Below are 21,285 nucleotides of genomic sequence, written 5' to 3'. Positions count from 1 at the left end.
AGTCCTACTCCTAGAGAGCAAGAGCATAAGCCCAATGGTCTGAAGACTTGAAGCTGTGTCTGTCAGTGAACCTCAGAGAAAAGAATTTTACGGTAAGACAAAAAAATAATTTTTTTCACGTTCTGCTATATACAGTAACATTCCCAGAAAAAAAAAATTAAAAATCAAAAATTTTCATCCTTTTAGGCCAATTTGTATTCTGCTAAAATTTTTGGTAAAAAAAAAATCGCAATAAGCGTATTTTGATTGGTTTGCACAAAAGTTATCGTGTTTACAAACTAGGGGAAATATTTATGTCATTTTCATTTTTTTTACTAGTAATGGCAGCGATCTGTGATTTTTAGCGGGACTGCGACATTGCATCGACAAGATCGGACCCCTAACTGACATTTTTGACACTTTTGGGGGGACCAGTGACATTACTACAGTAATCAGTGCTAAAAATATGCTCTGTTACTGTAATAATGACACTGGCAGGGAGGGGTTAACACAGTGGTGATCAAAGGGTTAAGTGTGAGCCTAGGGGAGTGTTTTCCAACTGTATGGGGGAGGGACTTGTGAAATGACCACAGAGACCTGTGATCCTATATACCAGGATCACAGGCGCTCTATGATCATTTCAGAGAGAATGGTCAGCTGTGTTTACAACAGCTAAACGTCCTCCTCTCTCTCAGCGGGGATCGATTGAAGGTGCCTGGCAGAAATTGCAGCCACTGGCCACGTGGATCAGCAAAACCGATGCCTAGTTTCCGGCTCATAGTGCCATTTCATCCACTGCAGCATCTTAAAAGGAACTAAATAATTTTGATCCAGTAAATGGAATATGTCCACCATTATAAAACTTTTAAGCACACAACCCTAAATTCAGCTAACTATAACAAGTTTAACGGATCTTTCAACAGGATGTTCTATGTCTGGCAGCTAGATAAGTGTATTATATTATGGCATGTAGCATTTTTATAATTATGTATTGTTTAAAAGTATTTTTTAGTATTAGTCAAAATATTTATGCTTCTGATCTGTGCCGATGTGCAGTATTAGGAAATTATAGTCTTCCAACACTGTAAACACCATTTCCACAACTGAAAATAGTTGAACTTTTTCCCAGAGAATCTCTATAATAAATTGTATAGATAAAACCCCTTTTTTAGGCTATGCATTGTATGTATGTGATGATCCACTTATTTGTTTTACAGAAAAAAATACCAAGATGCAGTGATTAAGGGCAAAGAACTTTTAAAACAATACCAAGAACAGTACATGGAATCCACACTTGCAAAAAATTATCACTCAATCAAACAGGATCTTGACAGCATCCAGAATGAAATTCTAAAGCATGATGAACAGATGATGACAAAAGAGAAACGTGTGGTGGATGCTATGGGTATATTTTTTTTTTTTTTAAAACATCTTCTAGTAGTAAATGAAAACATAAGTATAATCCTTTTCTTTTTTATGTTTTTCCTTTCCCAGAGCCTATACCTTTCAAATCTTATAATGACTGGGGTTTGCAACTGTATCCTTTTATATTGTGATTGTTTTTCAATTGTTAATGATTTTCTTATATTTTTGGGTCTATACAATTGCACTTAAGCTGGGTACACACAATCCGATTATCGGCTGGTTCAGTAGGAATCTGATGACATTCGGACAGTGTGTACAAACTGCTTGACCGACAGAAGCCAGTCTCATGATTGGCTTCTGTCAAGCGGTCTTGCTTGAAAACCAGCATCTGACCCGCTGGGTTGAATTAATTTTTTTTTATGTGTGTACCTAGCCTTGATGTACTCATACAAGGTTTAATATTTGGAAGCAATGGGACTGATCAGGAAATACTCCAAATAATTAAACTGTATGGAAACTGACTAAAGAGCAATAATGAGCACCTCTAAAAATACTCCTTCAGTTGCTCATCAATCATTCTCTGTCTCCATAGAAAAGGGAATGATGAAAGCACTGCAAGTGGGCCTTTATTTGTAGACCAAGTTAATAGGGAATTTGATGGGACTTTAAAATGGCGTTTTCTATCTCACCTGAATAATGATTGAAAGACTTGGAAAGGAAATTTTGGGGCAGCTCTTACCTTATTATAACATTGAGCATCATTATATACAGTATATCATCAACAAACAAGTTTGAAAACAAGCCTTCTTTTTTAAAAAAAAATCCATACATGTATGGATACCCCTAGCTTTTTATTGTGGCTGATTTAATCTGCAATCGGCCTGCCACTGAACAGAAAACAGTGGGTCAAATGTATGAAAAAGAAGTAAGGAAACATGGAAATGTTGCCAATAAGAACTAACCAACTTCCTATTTAACCAGTTGCCGACCGCCCGCCGCAGTTTTACTGAAGCAAGGTGGCTCAGCTGCGCAAAATTATGTAACTGTACGTCGGTCGCGTGGAGGGCTAGGGGGCGCACGCCCCCGCTGTCCCCGCAATGTTCTGATTTAGTTCAGAACTGATCAGTCATCAGGTCTAGGCCAATGATTTTTGGCCTGGACCTGGTGATGGGCTCTGACCTATTGCAGAATGTCCTGCGCCTGTGTAATGTAAACATAGGCACAGGAAATTATGCAATCTTCTCTCCTGGAGCCCTTTTCGGTGCCAGCGTAAGAAGAGAGAACATCAACTGTGAGTGCACAGGCACTACACTGACACCAGTACACATAGGCACACATTTAACCCCCTGATCACCCTCCAGTTAACCCTTTCACCCCCTGTCACAGTGTACACTTTATTCAGTATACAGATAATTTACTGATCACTGTATTCACTTGTGACTTCAGTTAGTGTGAGAGACAGTTAGTGGTAGTTAGAGGTAGTCCCGGATAGGTTTAGGGTACCTGCCATAAATCCCCCAATAAAGATTTAACCCCCTGATCACCCCCAGTTAACCCCTTCATTGCCCCGTTACAGTGTCAGTGTTATAATGTACAGATCTTTTTTCTGATCACTGTATTAGTGTCACAGGTGACTTCAGTTAGTATTAACATTAGTAAGCGTCAATATAGGATATCATCAGATTGCCCGCCACATATTTAGTAATACATTTTAACCCTTTGATTGCCAGTGACACACACACACTAAACACCTCTATTACTAGTATAGTGTCTGAACAGATCAATATCTTTGATCTGATCAGAACTATACTAGCATCCCCAATAGTGTTCCCACAGCACACTAAACTGCAGTGTTAGCAGAGTCAGGCCTGATCTCTGCTAGCATTAGCAGTTCATTTTTTGGTAGCGGTTCAAACAGTCCTCGACAACCAGGTGCTTTTTTACCTGTGAGCCACATTAGGTACCTATAAATTTATTGGCCAAAATGTCCAAACAGAGTTACACTAGTGAAGAGCACCTCTTCACCGTGGCTGGTTCAATGTTTAGACCGGTGTTTGCTATCACCTTGAGAACCAAGACCTTAATGGAATGGGCTAAGAATTTTTGCCAGGATCTGGAGGAGAGTCAACACCCTTCTGAGCTGGCGGATCAGTTGATCCAAGGGTTACAGTATATTTGTGATGCATCCCTGGATGGGGCCCCCTTGGCCGGCAGGGTTTCTGTAACGGCAGTGATCCTTCGCTACATGATCTGGTTAAAGTACTAGTCAGCTGACCAGGTTTCTGAAAAGGTGCTGACTGATCTTCCTTTTGTAGGTGATCGTCTGTTTGGTGCCTCTATGGAAGAGATCATTAAGGGTCTAACGGGAGGTAAGAGTACATTACTTCCGCAGGCTGCTAAGGGCAAGGAACCTCGCTGCAAGTGGGGTCACTTCTTTTCGGCTCACAAGCGGCCCTTTCATCCGGCTGGCTCACAGGAAAAAGGCTCGAGATCCACGCAAAACTTTGCGGGAGGCTCCAAGAGACCCTGGAATGGTGAATCCAAAGCTGGCGCTACTGGTTCTGCAGACAAGCCTTCCCGAGCCTGAAGGGGCGCCCTCACCCACGTCTGGGGTTGGGGGACATCTTTGCTTCTTTCCTGGATCCATGGACCTTGCTCATTCAGGACAAATGGGACCACGAATTGATTTGGCTCGGTTACAAGATCGAGTTTAGGTCCTTGCCTCCGGTAAGGTTCTTTCCTTTCAACTTACTACTGTCTCCAGAGTGGCTGCATCAAGGAGATCTGCTGGCCTCTATCGATCTCAAGGACGCTTACCTTCATATTCCAATATATGTTGGGCATCAACATTTTCTTCATTTTGCCGTGGGAGAGGAGCACTTTCAATTTGTGGCATTACCCTTTGGTCTCGCCTCAGCTCCTCGAGTGTTCACAAAGGTTTTAGCTCCAGTTTGGGCCTTGTTACGGCAGCAGGGGATTGCGGTACTAGGTTATCTGGACGATCTGCTTCTGCGTACAGAGTCTTCCTCGGCTCTAGAAGCCGACTTAGACATTAGGGTACGAATTCTGCAGGAGTTCAGGTGGACACTGAATTTTCAGAAATCAGCAGTCTCCGTCCACAAAGCTGGACTACTTGGGTCTGACAATGTCAGCCCGGGTTTTTCTTCCTCGGGCAGCACTTCTGAAGCTCCAGGATGCTGTTCGGCTCCTGTTGTCCAACCATCGATCGTCACTCAAGACTTGCATGCAAGTACTGGGTCTGATGGTCTCCACCCTCGAGGCAGTTCCATTTGCGCAGTTCCACACCAGATCTTTGCAAAGGGAGATTCTGGTCAAATGGAACAAGGATCCACTGTCATTATACAATCTGATTCTGTTGAGTTGGTGTTCGAGGGAGTCTCTCCTTTGGTGACTCTGCTCTACGTCTGGAGAAAACCTTTCTTCCCCTGTATTGGACTGTAATCACCATGGATGCCGGTCTGTCCCGATGGAGAGGTGTTTTGGGAGTGTGTTCGGCCCTAGGTGTCTGGACGCAGGAAGAGTCCAGGTTGCCGGTCCTGGAAATTCGGGCGATTAGACTTTGTCTGTCTCAATGGACAGATCGTCTGCAGGGATGCCCTGTGCAGATACAATTGGACAATGCTATGGCTGTGGCATATGTCATTCATCAAGGGGGCACAAAGAGTGCCCTGGCGGCCCGGGAAGTGGCTGGCATCTTGAGGTGGGCAGAACGATATGTTCTTGCCCTCTCTGCTGTGCACATTCCGGGGGTAGAGAATTGGAATGTGGACTATCTCAGTTGGCAGGCGTTGGATCCAAGGAGAATGGTCTCTTCACCCGGAGGTTTTCCATCAACTGTGTCTTCAGTGGGGGACCCCCGATGTGGACCTGCTGGCTTCCCGTCTCAACAGGAAGGTGCAGAGGTTTGTGTCAAGGTAGCGGGATCCTCTGGCCGACGCTGCAGGCACTCTGGTGGCTCCTTGGGGTCAGTATTGTCTGATTTACTCCTTTCCTCCAATACAACTTCTGTCAAGACTGCGACGCAGAATCAAGGTAGAAGGGATTCCAGCCCTTCTGGTGGCACCAGACTGGCTTTGCTGGTCTTGGTACGCAAGGCCTGGTAAGGCTGGTAGCAGACGTCCCTTGGAAACTTCCTCTCAGGGAAGATCTTCTTTCTCAAGAACCAATCTTCCATCCTGCTTTACAGTTGGCTTTAACAACGTGGCTATTGAAAGCTAGGTGCTGAAAGGCAGAGGGTTGTCGGAGTCGGTGATTCCTACGCTTTAAAGGCTAGGAAATCTTCTTCCTGGAAGGTTTCTCATCGAGTTTGAATGGCGTACATTAATTGGTGTGAGTCTCGGGGGGGTTTCTCCCTGCTCCTTTTCTGTGTATCTCCTGTTGGAGTTTATATAATTGGGTGTAGATCAACGTTTGGCTCTGGGCACCATCAAAAGCCAGATTTCCCCTTGGCTATTTTTTTCCAAAGGCTGTTGGGGCGGCAAAGCCCTTGGTTCACACTTTTGTGCAGGGAGTTTGCCATCTGGCTCCTCCGGTGCGATCCCTGGTGAGATCTCAATTTGGTTCTGTGCTTCAAAGGCCTCCATTTGAAAATATTTGAGAAATTCCTCTTCTCACTTTGTTGCAGAAGGTGGCTTTCTTAGTAGCTATTACTTCCGCATGTCGCAGTTGGCTGCGTTGTCCTGTCGGTCACCTTACTTGGTGATTCATAGGGACAACGTGGTTTTGCGACCTTGTCAGGCATTCCTTCCTAAGGTTGTCTCGGAGGTTCATTTGAATGAAGGCATTGTGCTACCATCTCTATGTCCTAAGCCTACACATCCTAAGGAAAATGCCTTGCATTCTTTAGATGTGGTTAGGGCCATTTGCGTGTACCTGGTGGGGACTGAACCGATTAGGCAAACTGATTCTTTGTTTGGTCTTACGGATGAACCTCATAAGGGGCAGGCTGCATCTGCTGCGACCCTTTCCAAGTGGATCAAGCAGACGGTGGTGCAGCCTACTCCATTAAGGCTCAGGTTCCTCCTTTCCCTGTTAAAGCGCATTCTACGAGGGTGCTTATTGCCTCCTGGGCCTTCTGTCATCAGTCGTTAGTGGTTCAGGCGTGCAAGGCGGCAACGTGGTCGTCTGTACACATATTTACAACATTTTATAAGGTGGATGTACTTGCATCTTCGGATGTACTTGCATCTTCGGATGCGGCGTTTGGCCGCAAAGCTTTTGAGGCTGTGATTGCGGAGGCTTCCCCTTCCTGCTCTAGGACCTAGTTTCTTACTGCCTAGTAGGAGCAGGGACCTAGCTCCCTGCTGGGTTCTGGCATTTTTTCTCAATAAAATTTTAATTTTTTTCCTTCTACAATCAATCTGTTCCTGTGAGAACTGCAATCAACTGCCAGACTGGGTGACGCACTGGCTATTCTAGATCCTTACGGTCCCCCCAGTCTGGCCAGCGAGCGCATACAGACTGTAGCTCCGCGCTCAGTCGGCCGCGACATAACCCCACTGGACGGGGGCTGGGCGGCGAGTAGAACACCTCGCAAAGGACGCACACGACCGGGTTGTGGCCTGAGTCGCAGCATACCCCTGGCCTGCAGCTCTCCCATTACCAAGATGGGGAGGTGTTCTGCCTGGAGTGGTGCCCACACGTTCTCCAAAATTGTAACTTATTCCCCCTTTTTTCTCCTCTGGGTGGAAGCAGGCCCATTCTGAGGTGGTCGGTCCTTCCTGTGACCCCTCTGGTACCCCATTTAAAAAAAATGGCCTCCATGCTAACTGTTGCAGTGCTGGTGGTGAGGAATGTGTATGGGGAGCTGTGACTGGTAGGGGCTGGGAGTGCAGTGTGGCGGTTTCCACAACATATTGCATGCTTTTTTTGTCTGGGTGGGGGGTCCCTGGTAAGCCCTCCGTTTGCTGACTAATATGTTTGTAATAGGCCCTGGGGTCTAGTGTGCCACATGGTGCTGCCATTTTTATGTAGCCTCATTCTATTGTAGTTGACGGCCATGTTCTGGAGACTTCCATAGAAGTCTATGGGCAGCCATTTTCCTGTAGTCATATGGAGCGGTGTGCGGCGGGGGCCTCCAGTGGGGACACGGGCGCTCTAATTCCTCTGAGAACGGCATGGAGCAGGCTGACTGAAACTTCTGGCTCTCACTCTGTGCGGTGTGGCTAGTCTCCGGGGGTGTATGCGACCCCTTCTTCCTGCAGTAGCGTTAGCTGGGACTTGTAGTACCAAACCTAAAGTGGTGGAACACGTTTTTTTGTAAAAAAATAAATAAAAATCTTGTGATCCCAGACTGTTCAATGGAATCCTCAGAGCATGTGTCACCAATGGACCCACTCTCAGAGGCTGCGGGACTCTCCGAATCCATGTCCGCCCTGGCGGCCATGACGGCGGTCCTACAGTCGCTGGTAGCAAAAGTGGATTTAGCCCTGCTTAAAAGGCAGGGAAAGAAGCAACCCCCACTCTCACCTGCCCCCTCTGTGTCCTCAGATTCTGAGGATGAAGTGGCCAACACAGACACCAGCAACCCCACGGGGTCTGCATCCACGCAACTGGAGGTCTCCGATAGTGAGCATGAGTCCTCTTCCTTGTCCTCTGTGCAAGAAAAGGCGCTTGTGGAGGCCCTTTGAGGAGTCCCTCATTAATAAACTGACGGTTCCGCCAGTGGTAGATTCGCAAGTTTCCAGGCTGAATAATGCCACCTTTCTACCGGTAGAGGACGCTCTGTCCTTTATAGACCCTCTGGAAAGGAAGGCTGAGGCTCTGGTCCGCCATCTTTTCACTGTGACAGGTTCCATTTTGAGGCCTGTGTTCGCCAATACCTTGGTCTCTCAGACCTTAATGGAATGGACTAGAATCCTGTGCTAGGATTTGGAAAGGGGTCAACACCCTCCTGAACTGGTGGAATTGACGGACCAGTTCATACAGGGGTTTCAGTATATCTGTGATGCCTCCCTGGATGTGGCCCTGTTGGTCTACAGGGCATCTGTGACTGCGGTGACCCTCCGTCGCCTACTTTGGCTAAAATGTTGGTCTGCGGACCAAGCTTCCAAGAAGGTGCTGACTGATCTCCTGTTTCTGGGGGATCATCTGTTCCGAGCTTCAATGGAAGAGATCATTAAAGGTCTCACTGGTGGTAAGAGCACACTGCTTCTGCAGAGCACAAAGGGCAGAAAGCCTCGGCGCAAACGTGGTCTGGTGTTCTGAACCCACAAGTGGCCCCTTCGTCCCACCCAGGACAAGGGTTCAAAACCCTCCATCTCAGCAGTGCCTCCAAAAAAAAAAAACCCTCCCAAGCATTCTCGGCGGGTTCCAAGAGACCCTGGGTTGGTAAGTCAAAAGCGGGTCCCTCTGGCTCCACAGACAAGTTATCTTCAGCCTGAAGGGACGCCCTCACCCACTTCTTTCCGGATCCTTGGACCTCCCTCATTCAAGACAAATGGGTTCACAAATTGATCTGATCTGGTTACAAGATCGAGTTTTGGTCCTTGCATTCAGCAAGGTTCTTCTCTTCTAACCTACACCTGTCCCCAGATCGGTTACAGGGCCTCAGAGGGGTGGTGCAAGATTTGCTCTTACAGGGGGTCATCGTGCCAGTTCCAGAAATGGAATGCTTTCAGGGATTTTATTCAAACCTTTTCACTTTCCCCAGAAAAGAGGGCAAGGTTCGTCCAATTTTGGACCTCAAGGCTTCAAACCGCTTTGTGAAAGTCAAAAATTTCATGATGAAGTAAATTGGCACAGTAGTGGCTTCCCTTCAGCAGGGGGATTTTTTGGCCTCTATCAACATCTAGGACGCCTAGCTCCATATTCCAATATATGGCGGACATAAACGCTTCCTTGCTTGTCAGTGGGAGAAGAGCATTATCAATTTGTGGCGTTACCCTTTGGTCTCGCATCAGCTCCTTGGGTATTCACAAAGGTGTTGGCCCCGGTACTCGCCTTACTTAGACAGAGAGGAATTGCAGTACTGGGGTACCTGGACGACCTTCTGCTAGCGGGATCGAGTTTCATCTTTCAAAACGAACTGGACATCCCTGTGCAAACTTTATAAGAGTTCAGCCAGACGCTGAATTTTCAGAAATCAGCCCTGACTCCGTCCAATGGGTTGCATTATCTGGGGCTGACTCTGGATTTGGTCTCAGCTCTAGTGTTTCTTCCAGAGGAGAAACTGCAAAAGCTGCAGCATGCGATTCAGCTTCTGTTGTCCAACCACTGGTCATCTCTCAGGACTTGCATGCAAATGCTGGGGTTGATGGTTTCCACTTTCGAGGCAGTTCCATTTGCTCAGTTTCACACAAGACCTCTGCAGAGGGAGACCCTGGCAAAATGGGACAGGAATCCTGGATCCCTGGACAATCTGATCAGGTTGACCTGGATCAGGTTGACCTGGGACACGAGGGGGCCCCTTGCTGTGGTGGCTCCACTCTCCGGCGCTTATACTGGACGGTGATCTCCACCGACGCCAGTTTGCCCAGGTGGGGAGGTACCCTGGACAGACCCAGGGGTTTTGGACTCACGAGGAGTCCGCTCTGCCGATCAATATCCTGGAAATCTGAGCAATCAGACTTTGTCTGTCCCGGCAGGCTCTGAGTCTGGGCGCATGGTCTATCCAGCTGGAGGTGTTTCAACAATTGTGCCTCCAGTGGGGGACTCCCGATGTGGATCTACTGGCTTCTCGTCTCATCAGGAAGGTTCGTAGCAAGATCACAAGACCCCTTGGCAGATGCAGGAGATGCTCTGGTGGCCCCCTGGCCTCGCCGATCTTGGTACGCAGGGTTGGTAAGACTGGTCACCGATGCTCCTTGGTGGCTCCCTCTCAGAGAAGATCTGTTGTCTCAAGGTCCGATCTTCTATCCCGCTTTACAGTCGCTGGCTTTAATGGCCTGGCTATTTAAAGGCAGGTACTGAAGGATAGAGGATTGTTGGATTTAGTGATTCCTACTCTGTTAAGAGCAAGAAAATGTACTTCCCCGCAAGATCTATTATCGGGTTTGGTTTCGTATATTGGTGTGAAGCTCGGGGTGTCTCCCCCCGTGCCTTCTGGATATCACATCTGCTGGAATTTCTACAAGAGGGTGTATAAAAGTGCTTAGCTCTGGGCACCATTAAATGTGTTGGCAATTTTTTTCCAACGCCCGTTAGCCTCAAATTCCTTGGTTCACACTTTTGTGCATATGGCCCCTCCTGTGAGGTCTCCGTTGCCCCCGTGGGATCTTAATTTGGTGTTATCTGTTCTTCAAAAGCTCCTATTTTGAGAGATTCCTTTATTGACTCTCTCACAGAAGGTGGCCTTCTTGGTGGCCATTACTTCGGCACGCAGGGTTTCTGAATTGGCTGCGTTGTTCTGTCGGTCACCTTATCTGGTGGTTCACAAGGACATTGTGGTTCTTTCATTTCATAAAATGCCAGGATAGCTCAAACACCCCCCAAATGACCCCTTTTTGGAAAGTAGACACCCCAAGCTATTTGCTAAGAGGCATGTTGAGTCCAACGTTGAGGACTCTTTTATATTTTGCCACAAGTTTGGGAAAAATTACAATTTTTTTTTTTTTTTTTACACAAAGTTGTCACTAAATGATATATTGCTCACACATGCCATGGATATATGTGGAATGACATCCCAAAATATATTCTGCTGCTTCGTACAGGGATACCACATGTGTGAGACTTTTTGGGAGCCTAGCTGTGTACGGGACCCCGAACCAATCACCGCCTTCAGGTTTTCTAAGGGTGTAAATTGCTTATTTTACTGCCTCACTACCTATCGCAGTTTCAGAGGCACTGAAAAGTCAAGATATATATTGTTTTTTTTTTTTTTACACAAAATTGTCAATTAAATGATATGTTGCTCAAACATGCCATAGCTATATGTGAAATGACACCCCAAAATACATTCTGCTGCTTCTCCTGAGTACGGGGATACCACATGTGTGTGACTTTTTGGCCATAAAAAGCCAAGATAGCACAAAACCCCCCTAAGGGTTATGGTGTCTACTTTCTGAAAAGGGGTCATTTGGCGGAGTTTTGTGCTGTTTTGACATTTCACGGCCTCTGAAACTGAGATAGGTAGTGAGGAGTGAAATCAACAATTTACGACCTTAGAAAGCCTGAAGCGATTGGTTTTCAGGGTTCTGTACTCGGCTAGACTGCCAAAAAGTTTCACGCATGTGGTATCTCCGTAATCAGGAGAAGCAGCAGAATGTATCTTGGTGGGTAATTCCACATAGACCTATGGCATGCGTGAGCAATATATCATTTTAATGACAACTTTGTGTAAAAAAAAATAATATATATATATATATTTTTTTTGTAATTTTCAAAAAAAAAGGGGGAAATTCGGGGGGGGGGGGGTTGTACTGCCCTGCCATTTTAGCACTTCAAGAAATGAGACAGGCAGTCAGAAAGTAAAAGCTGTGTAAATTCCAGTATATACACCATAGTTTGTAGGTGCTATAACTTTTGTACAAACCAATAAATATACGCTTTTTGAGATTTTTTTTTTATCAAGGACATGTAGCTAAATACATATGTGGTCAAGTAAGCGTAGGCTTTAACACACAGTCTGTGTGTGGGAACATATATATATATATATATGTGTATATATATATATATATATATATATATATATATATATATATACACAGCTGTGCTCATACGTTTGCATATCCTGGCAGAATTTATGATTTCTTGGCCATTTTTCCGAGTATATGAATGATAACACAAAAACTTTTCTTTCACTCATGGTTAGTGTTTGGCTGAAGCCATTTATTATCATACAGAATAATGCAAGGTAATGTAAACAAAGCTTAGTAACAGAGCATGACCAATAACTGTAACTACAGCAAATCGTGAGGGTTAGTAGACAAGGGGCGGTAAAATGGGTGGTCACGAGAGAGTAGTGATTGGTATCACCCACCCACCGGCACCCCATATAGGGAGAACACTGTGCCTAGGTGGGGAGGCAAAACCAACCAATTGTTAAACTAAAAGGGAACAGTACCTAAGTCTACCATATCGTGTGGGAAAAGGCAGGGGGATGAGAGGAACCTCACGGGTATCTATCAAACAGGAAAATCATGGGCTACAGTCATCCAGAATGAGGGAACAAGTCGAACGGGTAACCTGTAAACTATAGTTAAAATGACAAGGTAGATTAAACTCAGACGTTGTAGGGGCTACAACATATGTATGCAGAAGGAAGGAAGCAGGTCGGGGGGGGGGGACAGGGAGAAGGGGGTAACAAGAGGGGACAAGGATAAAAGGGGGAGGGGTAGAAAGAGGGGGAAGAGAAAGGGGAAGGATAGCCGGAGGGGCCAGTACATAAGGAGTGGGGGTATTGGGTCCCCAGGTGTGGTTCAGGTTTTACATTCAAGAGAGCCAGTAGGGGATCAGACGAGATCGGAACGTCCATCAGGGTGGAGAGAATATGGAAGACGGCCTGCCAAAACTTTTGCACCAATGGACAAGTCCACCAAATGTGCAAGTGTGTGCCCGTCTCCAGGCAACCCCGAAAGCATGTTGCAGAGTAGGAGGGTGAAAATTTTGCAATGCGTGCGGGTACTAAATACCATCGCATCAGCACTTTATCATTTGTTTCCGAGGCTACTATATTTTGTGAGGCCGTCTCCATTGATTGCCAGATTTTGGACCAATCTTCAACATCTATGGCGGACCCTAGATCTTGTTCCCACTTAGTAGTATACGCAGGAGGAGTACGGTCGGGGGAGTCAGTGAGTCTGGTGTATAACGAGGATATGAGGCCCCGGGCATGTGGGTCATGGAGGCAAGTGTGTTCAAAAGAAGTCATGTTGGGTAAGGAAGAGTCAGTGCGGATACATTTGGCCAGAAAGTGCTTAATTTGTAGGTAGCGAAAGATTTCCGAGTTCGGTATGTTATAAGATTCACAAAGCGTTGGAAAAGGCTTAAAGGAGTTGAATGTGATCATGGAATGTGCTCTGAGAAGGCCAGCCGTCGCCCAATTACGGAATGCCGATGGGGCTTCCCAGGCTGGGGGGAAGGATGGGTTGTGCAGAAATGAAAGCAGGGGGTTGTGGGGGGATTGGAGCTGAAACTTAAATTTAAGGGTATCCCAAAGACGCAGGGAATGACATAGGATAGGATTCGAAACAGACCGACGGTCCGACGGTGTCAGCCATAATAAATTAGCAACAGAGAGGGGATCGCATTCGACCGCTTCAAGGGGCACCCAAAGGGGGATTTCATGAGCAGCATGCCACTTGGTCAGCTGGGCTAATTGGGCCACCTGATAGTACTTGGCGTATTGTGGGAGACCCAAACCGCCTTGGAGTTTGTGAAGATGGAGGATTCGGCGTGAAACTCTAGGTCTGGTCTTACCCCAGACATAGGAGAAAGTCCGTCGTTGGATTTGACGAAGGTAGTAAGAAGGGACACAAATAGGTAGCACTCAAAATAGATACAAGATTTTAGGCAGGATAGCCATTTTGGTAACAGTGATGCGTCCCATCCAGGCAAGAGGCAGGGAAGACCAGGAGTTCATCAGTTTCGCTAGGTGAAGTAGCATAGGAGGATAGTTGGCTGTAAAAAGCTCCCGGGGGTCTGCTGTCAACTTAATTCCTAGATAGGGCAGGTAGCTGGTCGCCCAGGAAAAGGGGAGTACTGTTCGTAAGTGGGAGAGGAGAGGGTGAGTAAGGAGACATTGAGCGCTTTCGATTTTGTGGGGTTAACAACTAGGCCTGAGATTTTCACGAACTGTGTCAGGGTAAGAAGAAGATTAGGGGCAGAGGTGAGAGGGGACGTGAGGAACAAGAGGATATCATCTGCGAACAGACATAGTTTGTGGTGATAACCACCCAGTTCAAGGCCTTTGATATCAGGATTGGCGCGGATTTTGAGGGCTATTGGTTCAATTGCAAGTGCAAAGAGGAGGAAGCCATTTATTATCAATCAACTGTGTTTACTCTTTTTAAATCATAATGATAACAGAAACTACCCAAATGACCTTAATCAAAAGTTTACATACCCTGGTGATTTTGGCCTAATAACATGCACACAAGTTGACACAAAGTGGTTTTCGTGGCTATTAAAGGTAACCATCCTCACTTGTGATCTGTTTGCTTGTAATTAGTGTGTGTGTATAAAAGGTCAATGAGTTTCTGGACTCCTGAAAGACCCTTGCACCTTTCATCCAGTGCTGCACTGACGTTTCTGGATTCTGAGTCATGGGGAAAGCAAAAGAATTGTCAAAGGATCTGCGGGAAATGGTAGTTGAACTGTATAAAACAGGAAAGGGATATAAAAAGATATCCAAGGAATTGAGAATGCCAATCAGCATTGTTCAAACTCTAATCAAGAAGTGAAAAATGAGGGGTTCTGTTGAAACTAAACCACGGTCAGGTAGACCAACTAGAATTTCAGCCACAACTGCCAGGAAAATTGTTCGGGATGCAAAGAAAAACCCACAAATAACTTCAGGTGAAATACAGGACTCTCTGAAAACATGTGGTGTGGCTGTTTCAAGATGCACAATAAGGAGGCACTTGAAAAAGATGGGCTGCATGGTCAAGTCACCAGAAGAAACCCATTACTACGCAAATGCCACAAAGTATCCCACTTACAATATGCCAAACAGCACAGAGACAAGCCTCAAACTTTTTGGCACAAATTCATTTGGAGTGCTGAGACCAAAATTGAGCTTTTTGGCCACAACCATGAACACTCCATTTGGAGAGGAGTCAACAAGGCCAATGATGATAGGTACACCATTCCTACTGTGAAACACATAGGTGGATCGCAGATGTTTTGGGGATGTGTGAGCTGCAAAGGCACAGGAAATTTGGTCAGAATTGAAGACAAGATGAATGCAGTATGTTATCAAAAAATACTGGAGGAAAATTTGCATTCATCAGCCCGGAAGCTGTGCATGGGACATACTTGGACATTCCAACATGACAATGATCCTAAACACAAGGCCAAGTCGAACTGTCATTGGCTACAGCAGAATAAAGTGAAGTTCTCGAGTGGCCATCTCAGTTTCCTGACTTCAATATCATTGAGCCACTCTGGGGAGATCTCAAACGTGCAGTTCATGCAAGACAGCCCAAGAATTTACAAGATCTGGAGGCTTTTTGCCAGGAAGAATAGGCAGCTTTACCATCCGAGACGATAAAGAGCCTCATCCACAAATACCACAAAAGACTTCAAGCTGTCATTGATGTTAAAGGGGGCAATAAACGGTTTATAGGAACTGGGGTTTGTAAACTTTTGATCAGGGTCATTTGGGTAGTTTCTGTTGTCATTATGATATAAAAAGAGTAAACACAGTTGATTGATAATAAATGGCTTCAGCCAAACACTAACCATGAGTAGAAGAAAAGTCTTTGTGTTATCATTTATATTCTTGGAAAAATGGCCAAGAACTGATAAGGGTATGTAAACTTATGAGCACAACTGTGTGTGTATATATATATATATATATATATGTTTGTGTATGTGTGTGTGTGTGTGTGTGTGTGTGTATGTGTGCGTGTGTGTATGTATGTATGTATGTATATATATATATATATATATATATATATATATAGTTTAGTTTTTTAAGATAATATACATTCATTTAGTATGCCTTAACTTGCACTGGTAGAGCGCAATTAAAGAAAAACACAAATGAAATGCTTGAACATAATTCTAAAGTTGTGTGTGAAATTTCAGAGATGACAGATAAAGTGAATGAACTTAAACAGAAGGTAGAGCATATAAACAAGGTAATAACAGTAAGTTCTACAGTCAGCAAAAAATATTCTTGGGGGCTGTAACTTAGGTGAATGGAGAATAAGCTTATATATGGCCACTTAGCTATTGACATTAGAAATGCACAGTTATACTCATTGCAGCTTGTGGAGAGAGTAGTGCATGCACAGATGTTTGAAGATCATTTTTGTGTTGTGCCTCTTTTCCCAGATAAAGCTATAATTTAAAAAGATTCTAGATACCTAATTACATATCTAGGTGAAATAATGAAAATCAGATGTAATTTAGGGTATACAAATACAGGACTAAACCAACTAATTTTGGGGGAAATAGAATCTGGCTGTGTTGAATTTAAAATTCTTTGCTTCCCCAAAAACAATCTGGCAGTGGATATGTCTAAACACACATCTGCCTGTGTTGACATAAACATGCACCCTCAGAACATAACTGAAATTTGAAATAGACTATTTGACCGTGGCTGAGTGAAATAGTCTATTTCACTGTATAATCAGTTTGTCGCTGAGCAGTGTGGGGTGTACCAGGATGGATATAGCCACTTTCTACCTGCAGGTTTCTCACTATATTTACTATATTACAATACTAATAGAAATTTAATACTGTTATTCAGTCTATAAGGTCAGTTTACTGGTAAAATAAATCTAAAATTGAAGACTTGCGTGAGGGTAACAAGATGTCTGCAGGTGCTTCAGGTTCTGTCGCATTAGGAAAGCTATTGGAACGCATGGCGCATGCGCAGTAAGTTTTTCTTTTCGAACCTCATTTCCGGTTGCAGAATCTGATAGTTAGTGGTATTCTGATAGAACACCGGCATCCGTCTTCCAGGTTCCCTTCCCTGCGAGCCCCGCGACGCGGGGAGGCGGATCCGGGTGGAAAATTAAAAAAAAGTACAAAAAACATGACATGATACATTGTAATCTGTTAGGATTACATTACTGTATCAAACCATTCCACCTCACTTTTGTCCCTAGTGCTTTGTCCAGTGCCCTGCCTGCACTTTTACTGGTTTATTCCTTTTATTTTTATTCATAATTTTTTCATTTAATTTATTAGGAATTTTTATTCACTTTTACTGTTTTATTCCTAAGAGTTACAGGCCTACAATATAAAACAACAGATTTCCATGCAAAACAATGTACTGCTTTGACATTCAAAAATACTGACATATTCAGACTGCAAGGGAGGTTAATGAAGGTACATTTAGCAACTCACATGGTTGATGATTAAAACAGGCACATCTAAGTATGCAAGCATCCGGTGGAAAGCTGTCCACATTGACCGTCCTCCGCAACGCCTGCTCTTACCACTGTCAGTCTGCAGTCGTGACTAGGATGACTATCCTGCAGTAGATTGATCTGAAAGCGAGGCTTGAACTATATTTCTAAAGCTTACGATTTAATCTGAAAAACAAATCACTGACTGAACAGGAGTATGAATTTATTAAGATATTCACATTTTCCGCAACTGATGCAACAGATTTGAGCAGTGCTTGTGAAAATCAGATAATATACGTTTGTGAGTAATAAAGTGCTTGTGAGCTCTGGAAGTTCTTATTGCTGTAAATTCCAGTATTCTGGAAATAACATTTATTCAAATTCTTTAAAAGCGAGCATGGATAGGGATGCTAAAATTTGTAAGTAAATCAAAACCTTGGGCATTCTCTTTAGGAACCTCATCTTTTTATAGCTCATATACAGTACATCATGGCATGGCAAGATACTAGGAACGGTAAGGTATATTCTTTGTTTCAGTGATTTAGAAGGCATGAAGCTTTCAGGGACACACTAAACGTATTCCTTCATCTAAATCCCTGTCAACCAGTACAAAGTAGAGGTTCTACAGGAAAATCAAAAAGCAGCAGTCCATATTGTAAAATATATGAACACTCTGTATTCATAAACTGATAATCATTACTCTCAGAACCCCAGGTTATTCATAACAATTCTTGATAAAAAATAAGCTCAGTTGTTTCTTGTAGGTATAACAAAATGTAGTTCCGTAGTATATTGACTGCTGTATGGTATGCATTTTTAAATGTAGGAAAAACTATTTAAAAAAGTATATCAGCTAAGTCTGTATAATAAATCATGAACTGTGACATTCCTATTATTTTTTGTACATATGAGAAGTCCACCATCATATATTATATATAAACACACATTAGTATGTGGTGTGCAAATACATAAATACATAAATTCTTAAATCTAAGACCTAGACTTGCTGTAAGAAAAGAACTAGAAGATTACATTTGTTGTAAGGTAGCCTGTACAAATATGTTTACAAGGGCATTACTAGTATACACTGGTATATTCATACAAGCAATGATCTGGCCTGAATTCTCTTATATTGCTGATTGTGGATTGAGAAATTGCTATATAACATTGTTAGTGTTACCAAGGAAATTGATGGAAACCTTGAATTTACTAAGCTTATTGCTTACCTTTCTGGTAAAAGCACTTTAGTTACTCATTTTTAATGTATGAATTTTTGCTACCCTAATCTTGAAACTGCGAATTATTTAACATTAGATAAAAAAAAAACGTGATTTCTCAAGGAATATCTCTGATCTTGATAAAACGAATATACTGCATGAATGTAAAAGTTATTCTCACTTTCCAGCATATTGAAAACATTGCAAGCCAGGATAATAACAGACAAAAAAAAGTTCCAGATCAAGCAGCAAAGTTCCAAAATAGGTGAGTCAAAGCATTAATTGAGTTCAAGTTGTCATTTACAGATGTGGAATTTCATAAACGGAGTCCTAGAGCAGTGGCGTAACAACAGATTTAGCTCAGGTAGTAATCACCACTAGACCCAGACGCTTTGTGCTTAGCTGTGCTGTAATTTAAGTATGCATTCCCTCTATCACCACTGCCTTTGTTACTTCATTTAATTATCAGAAGATACTTTAATGCTCATAGTGTAGCTTTGTTGAGACATTTGTGTGTGTTATGGGTGCTAAACTTTATTATTTAGCATTTTGCATCGTTTTCTTTTGAGGGTTCTTAGTAAAAATATATTTATCTTAATTGTACAGTACAGGACTTGGGTTATAGGCTTATATTGTTAAGTGATTGAACACTGGCAAGTTTTGAGGACACGTCCCATGGGCACCTGCCCCATACCCTACCCAACTCTGTGAGTGGAGATGGTGTGTGATGTTGCTCCTGGCACTGGGTCCTTCACAAGTGCTCACCTCAGCACATCTTATTGTAGTCAGCTGCCGGATGCTACACAGGTCTAGGGCAATGGTCCATCCCTACAGAACCATGGAGCTTAAGACGCCTTCAGGGGTAAGCCCATCGTGACGGGTTAAGCCTGGACCCTTCATAGGGACCAGAGATATGGACAAGGTAAGACAGGCTCATGCTGTATCTCTGGCCATTATTTGAAAAAGCGGAGTTAGGTTTGGAATTTATTCACTTATTAGTGTAAATTTTTCAAATTTGGCACTAAAATTCAATCACTCAAAGTTTAGTCTCAGGTGGATGACCAGGTGTTACATCACACCACTGGTTGCACATTTTAAGTCCACTCTACCTGTATAAGGAGTGAGCCTCTAGATCCCCCTGACTCTGCCGGAGTCGATGGGGGTTTTTTTCCTTATCTTTTCCCCCCTTTTTTTTTTCTCCTCCCTTCTCTCTCTCTTCCTTTTCTTTTTTTCTTCCCTCTTTCGATCGGTCTGTAGGTGGAGCCCCCCATGGGGGGGGGGACAAATGGGATACGCACGGAGAGGTAGAAGGAATGATACATAAAATATGTTATATGTTCTTTTTTTTTTTTTTTTATTCCTCTATAAAGTTAAATGAAACTTGTGATTGTCCTGACAACAACAGCTCTATTTGGTTCAGATGTTTTTTTTTTTCTTTTTTTTTTTTGGAAAAAACAGGAAAAATTTTCTCCTTGGGGTCTTTTTTTTTTTTCTTCACTTCACAAATATAATGGATCTAAAATTATACACCAAAATATTTCACAATATTAGCCACATATGAGACCTATCACTAAAAATATTTACACTTTTTTTTTTTCATTATCAAAGTATATTGGGGAATTATCCCCTCTTTCCCTTTTTTTTTTCCCTTTTTCACTTGTCACTTTAAGTTTGGAGTTTGTGAGATCACTTTTCACGGATTGTTTACACTTGTTGTGTTTAATTTTATTTTTCATGGTGAATTGGATTACATTGAATTGTATTGAACGTGGTATTTTCCTGTTTTAAGAAACATCTGAAAAATGAAATGTACTGTATCCTTAAAGAACAAATTTAATAAAAATGCTTTAAATAAAAAAAAAAAAGTCCACTCTACCAAGAGAATTTAAAAGGTATTTAGGCGCTTCTTCCAACCCTTTTGCCATGAGTACTTCGCTACAGCAAAGTCTTCACCCAGGTTGCTGCGCACTCCTTCCTGACATGCTTAACTTATATTCTGCACCCTACTCTGTAAGTACCCCACAGGGGAATAACCTCATCTCTATGCTGGAAACCAAGCAAGAAGGATTCATGGCAAAAACTCCCTTCTGAAGACCCACACAACACTAAACCTCAGAGTGATAAAGCTTCCCTTCCACCAGAGCAGAACCTTATTTTAACACTGGTTTCTGATTCTGACTCTAGTTCTATTTCAGGCACACAAAAAGTGACCTACCTGACAAAGGCAGATTTTTATGCACCTTGGTTTCATTTCCCCAGACAACGAACAGCTTTAACAAAGCCATCTGTGTCCAAGGTTACAAAATACTAAGCCCCTTCTCCAGCTTTTCCGTCTCTACCTGAGTCTCTCTACCTGAGTCACATCCCAATATGTCTGGCCTTAGAAGAGGCAGACACAGAAGGGTATGAAGAGGACCCTGAGGAAGTGTTAGAGGAAACTGTTGAAGATTTCTTACCCTCAGACCCCTATTCTCCTGAAGCTGCAGCTTCATGCATCATGCTCGCTAATGTGGATTTCCTCATTTCCGCTGTGCACAAAAGCCTCAGCATTGTTGAAATTTTACTGTATCGACTGAAGATGTTCCTTCATTCAAAGATTCTGGAAGTTTAGACGCTCCTAAAGGCTTTCTATACACTTGCAGGCACTACAACCAACTATCGCTGCAACCAGTGCCATCTTAAGAGCCTTATAGGCCCCCGGGCAATGCAGTGCACTGGGGCCCTACCTACACAATCACCCACGA

At 43.6% G+C, this 21,285-nt stretch overlaps 1 protein-coding gene across 1 annotated transcript in view; it reads left to right on the top strand.

Annotated features, from left to right (window-relative positions):
• Positions 1-9,693: 9,693 nt before the first annotated feature.
• Positions 9,694-21,285, top strand: part of LOC309569214 (uncharacterized protein) — a gene marked incomplete at both ends in the record, with an annotated part of 183,076 nt that continues 171,484 nt past the window's right edge. The window contains 4 exons of the mRNA XM_082274970.1: positions 9,694-9,850; positions 9,951-10,058; positions 16,054-16,106; positions 18,730-18,806. Of these exons, the coding sequence (XP_082131096.1) occupies positions 9,694-9,850; positions 9,951-10,058; positions 16,054-16,106; positions 18,730-18,806 (395 nt within the window). The remainder of the gene's footprint in view (positions 9,851-9,950; positions 10,059-16,053; positions 16,107-18,729; positions 18,807-21,285) is intronic.

The sequence above is a fragment of the Pelophylax lessonae genome (assembly GCF_965119305.1).
Source record: "Pelophylax lessonae genome assembly, chromosome: 13".
NCBI classification, from domain to species: domain Eukaryota; kingdom Metazoa; phylum Chordata; class Amphibia; order Anura; family Ranidae; genus Pelophylax; species Pelophylax lessonae.
Note: the sequence above shows the minus strand (reverse complement) of the source record. Positions and strands in the feature narration are given on the sequence as shown.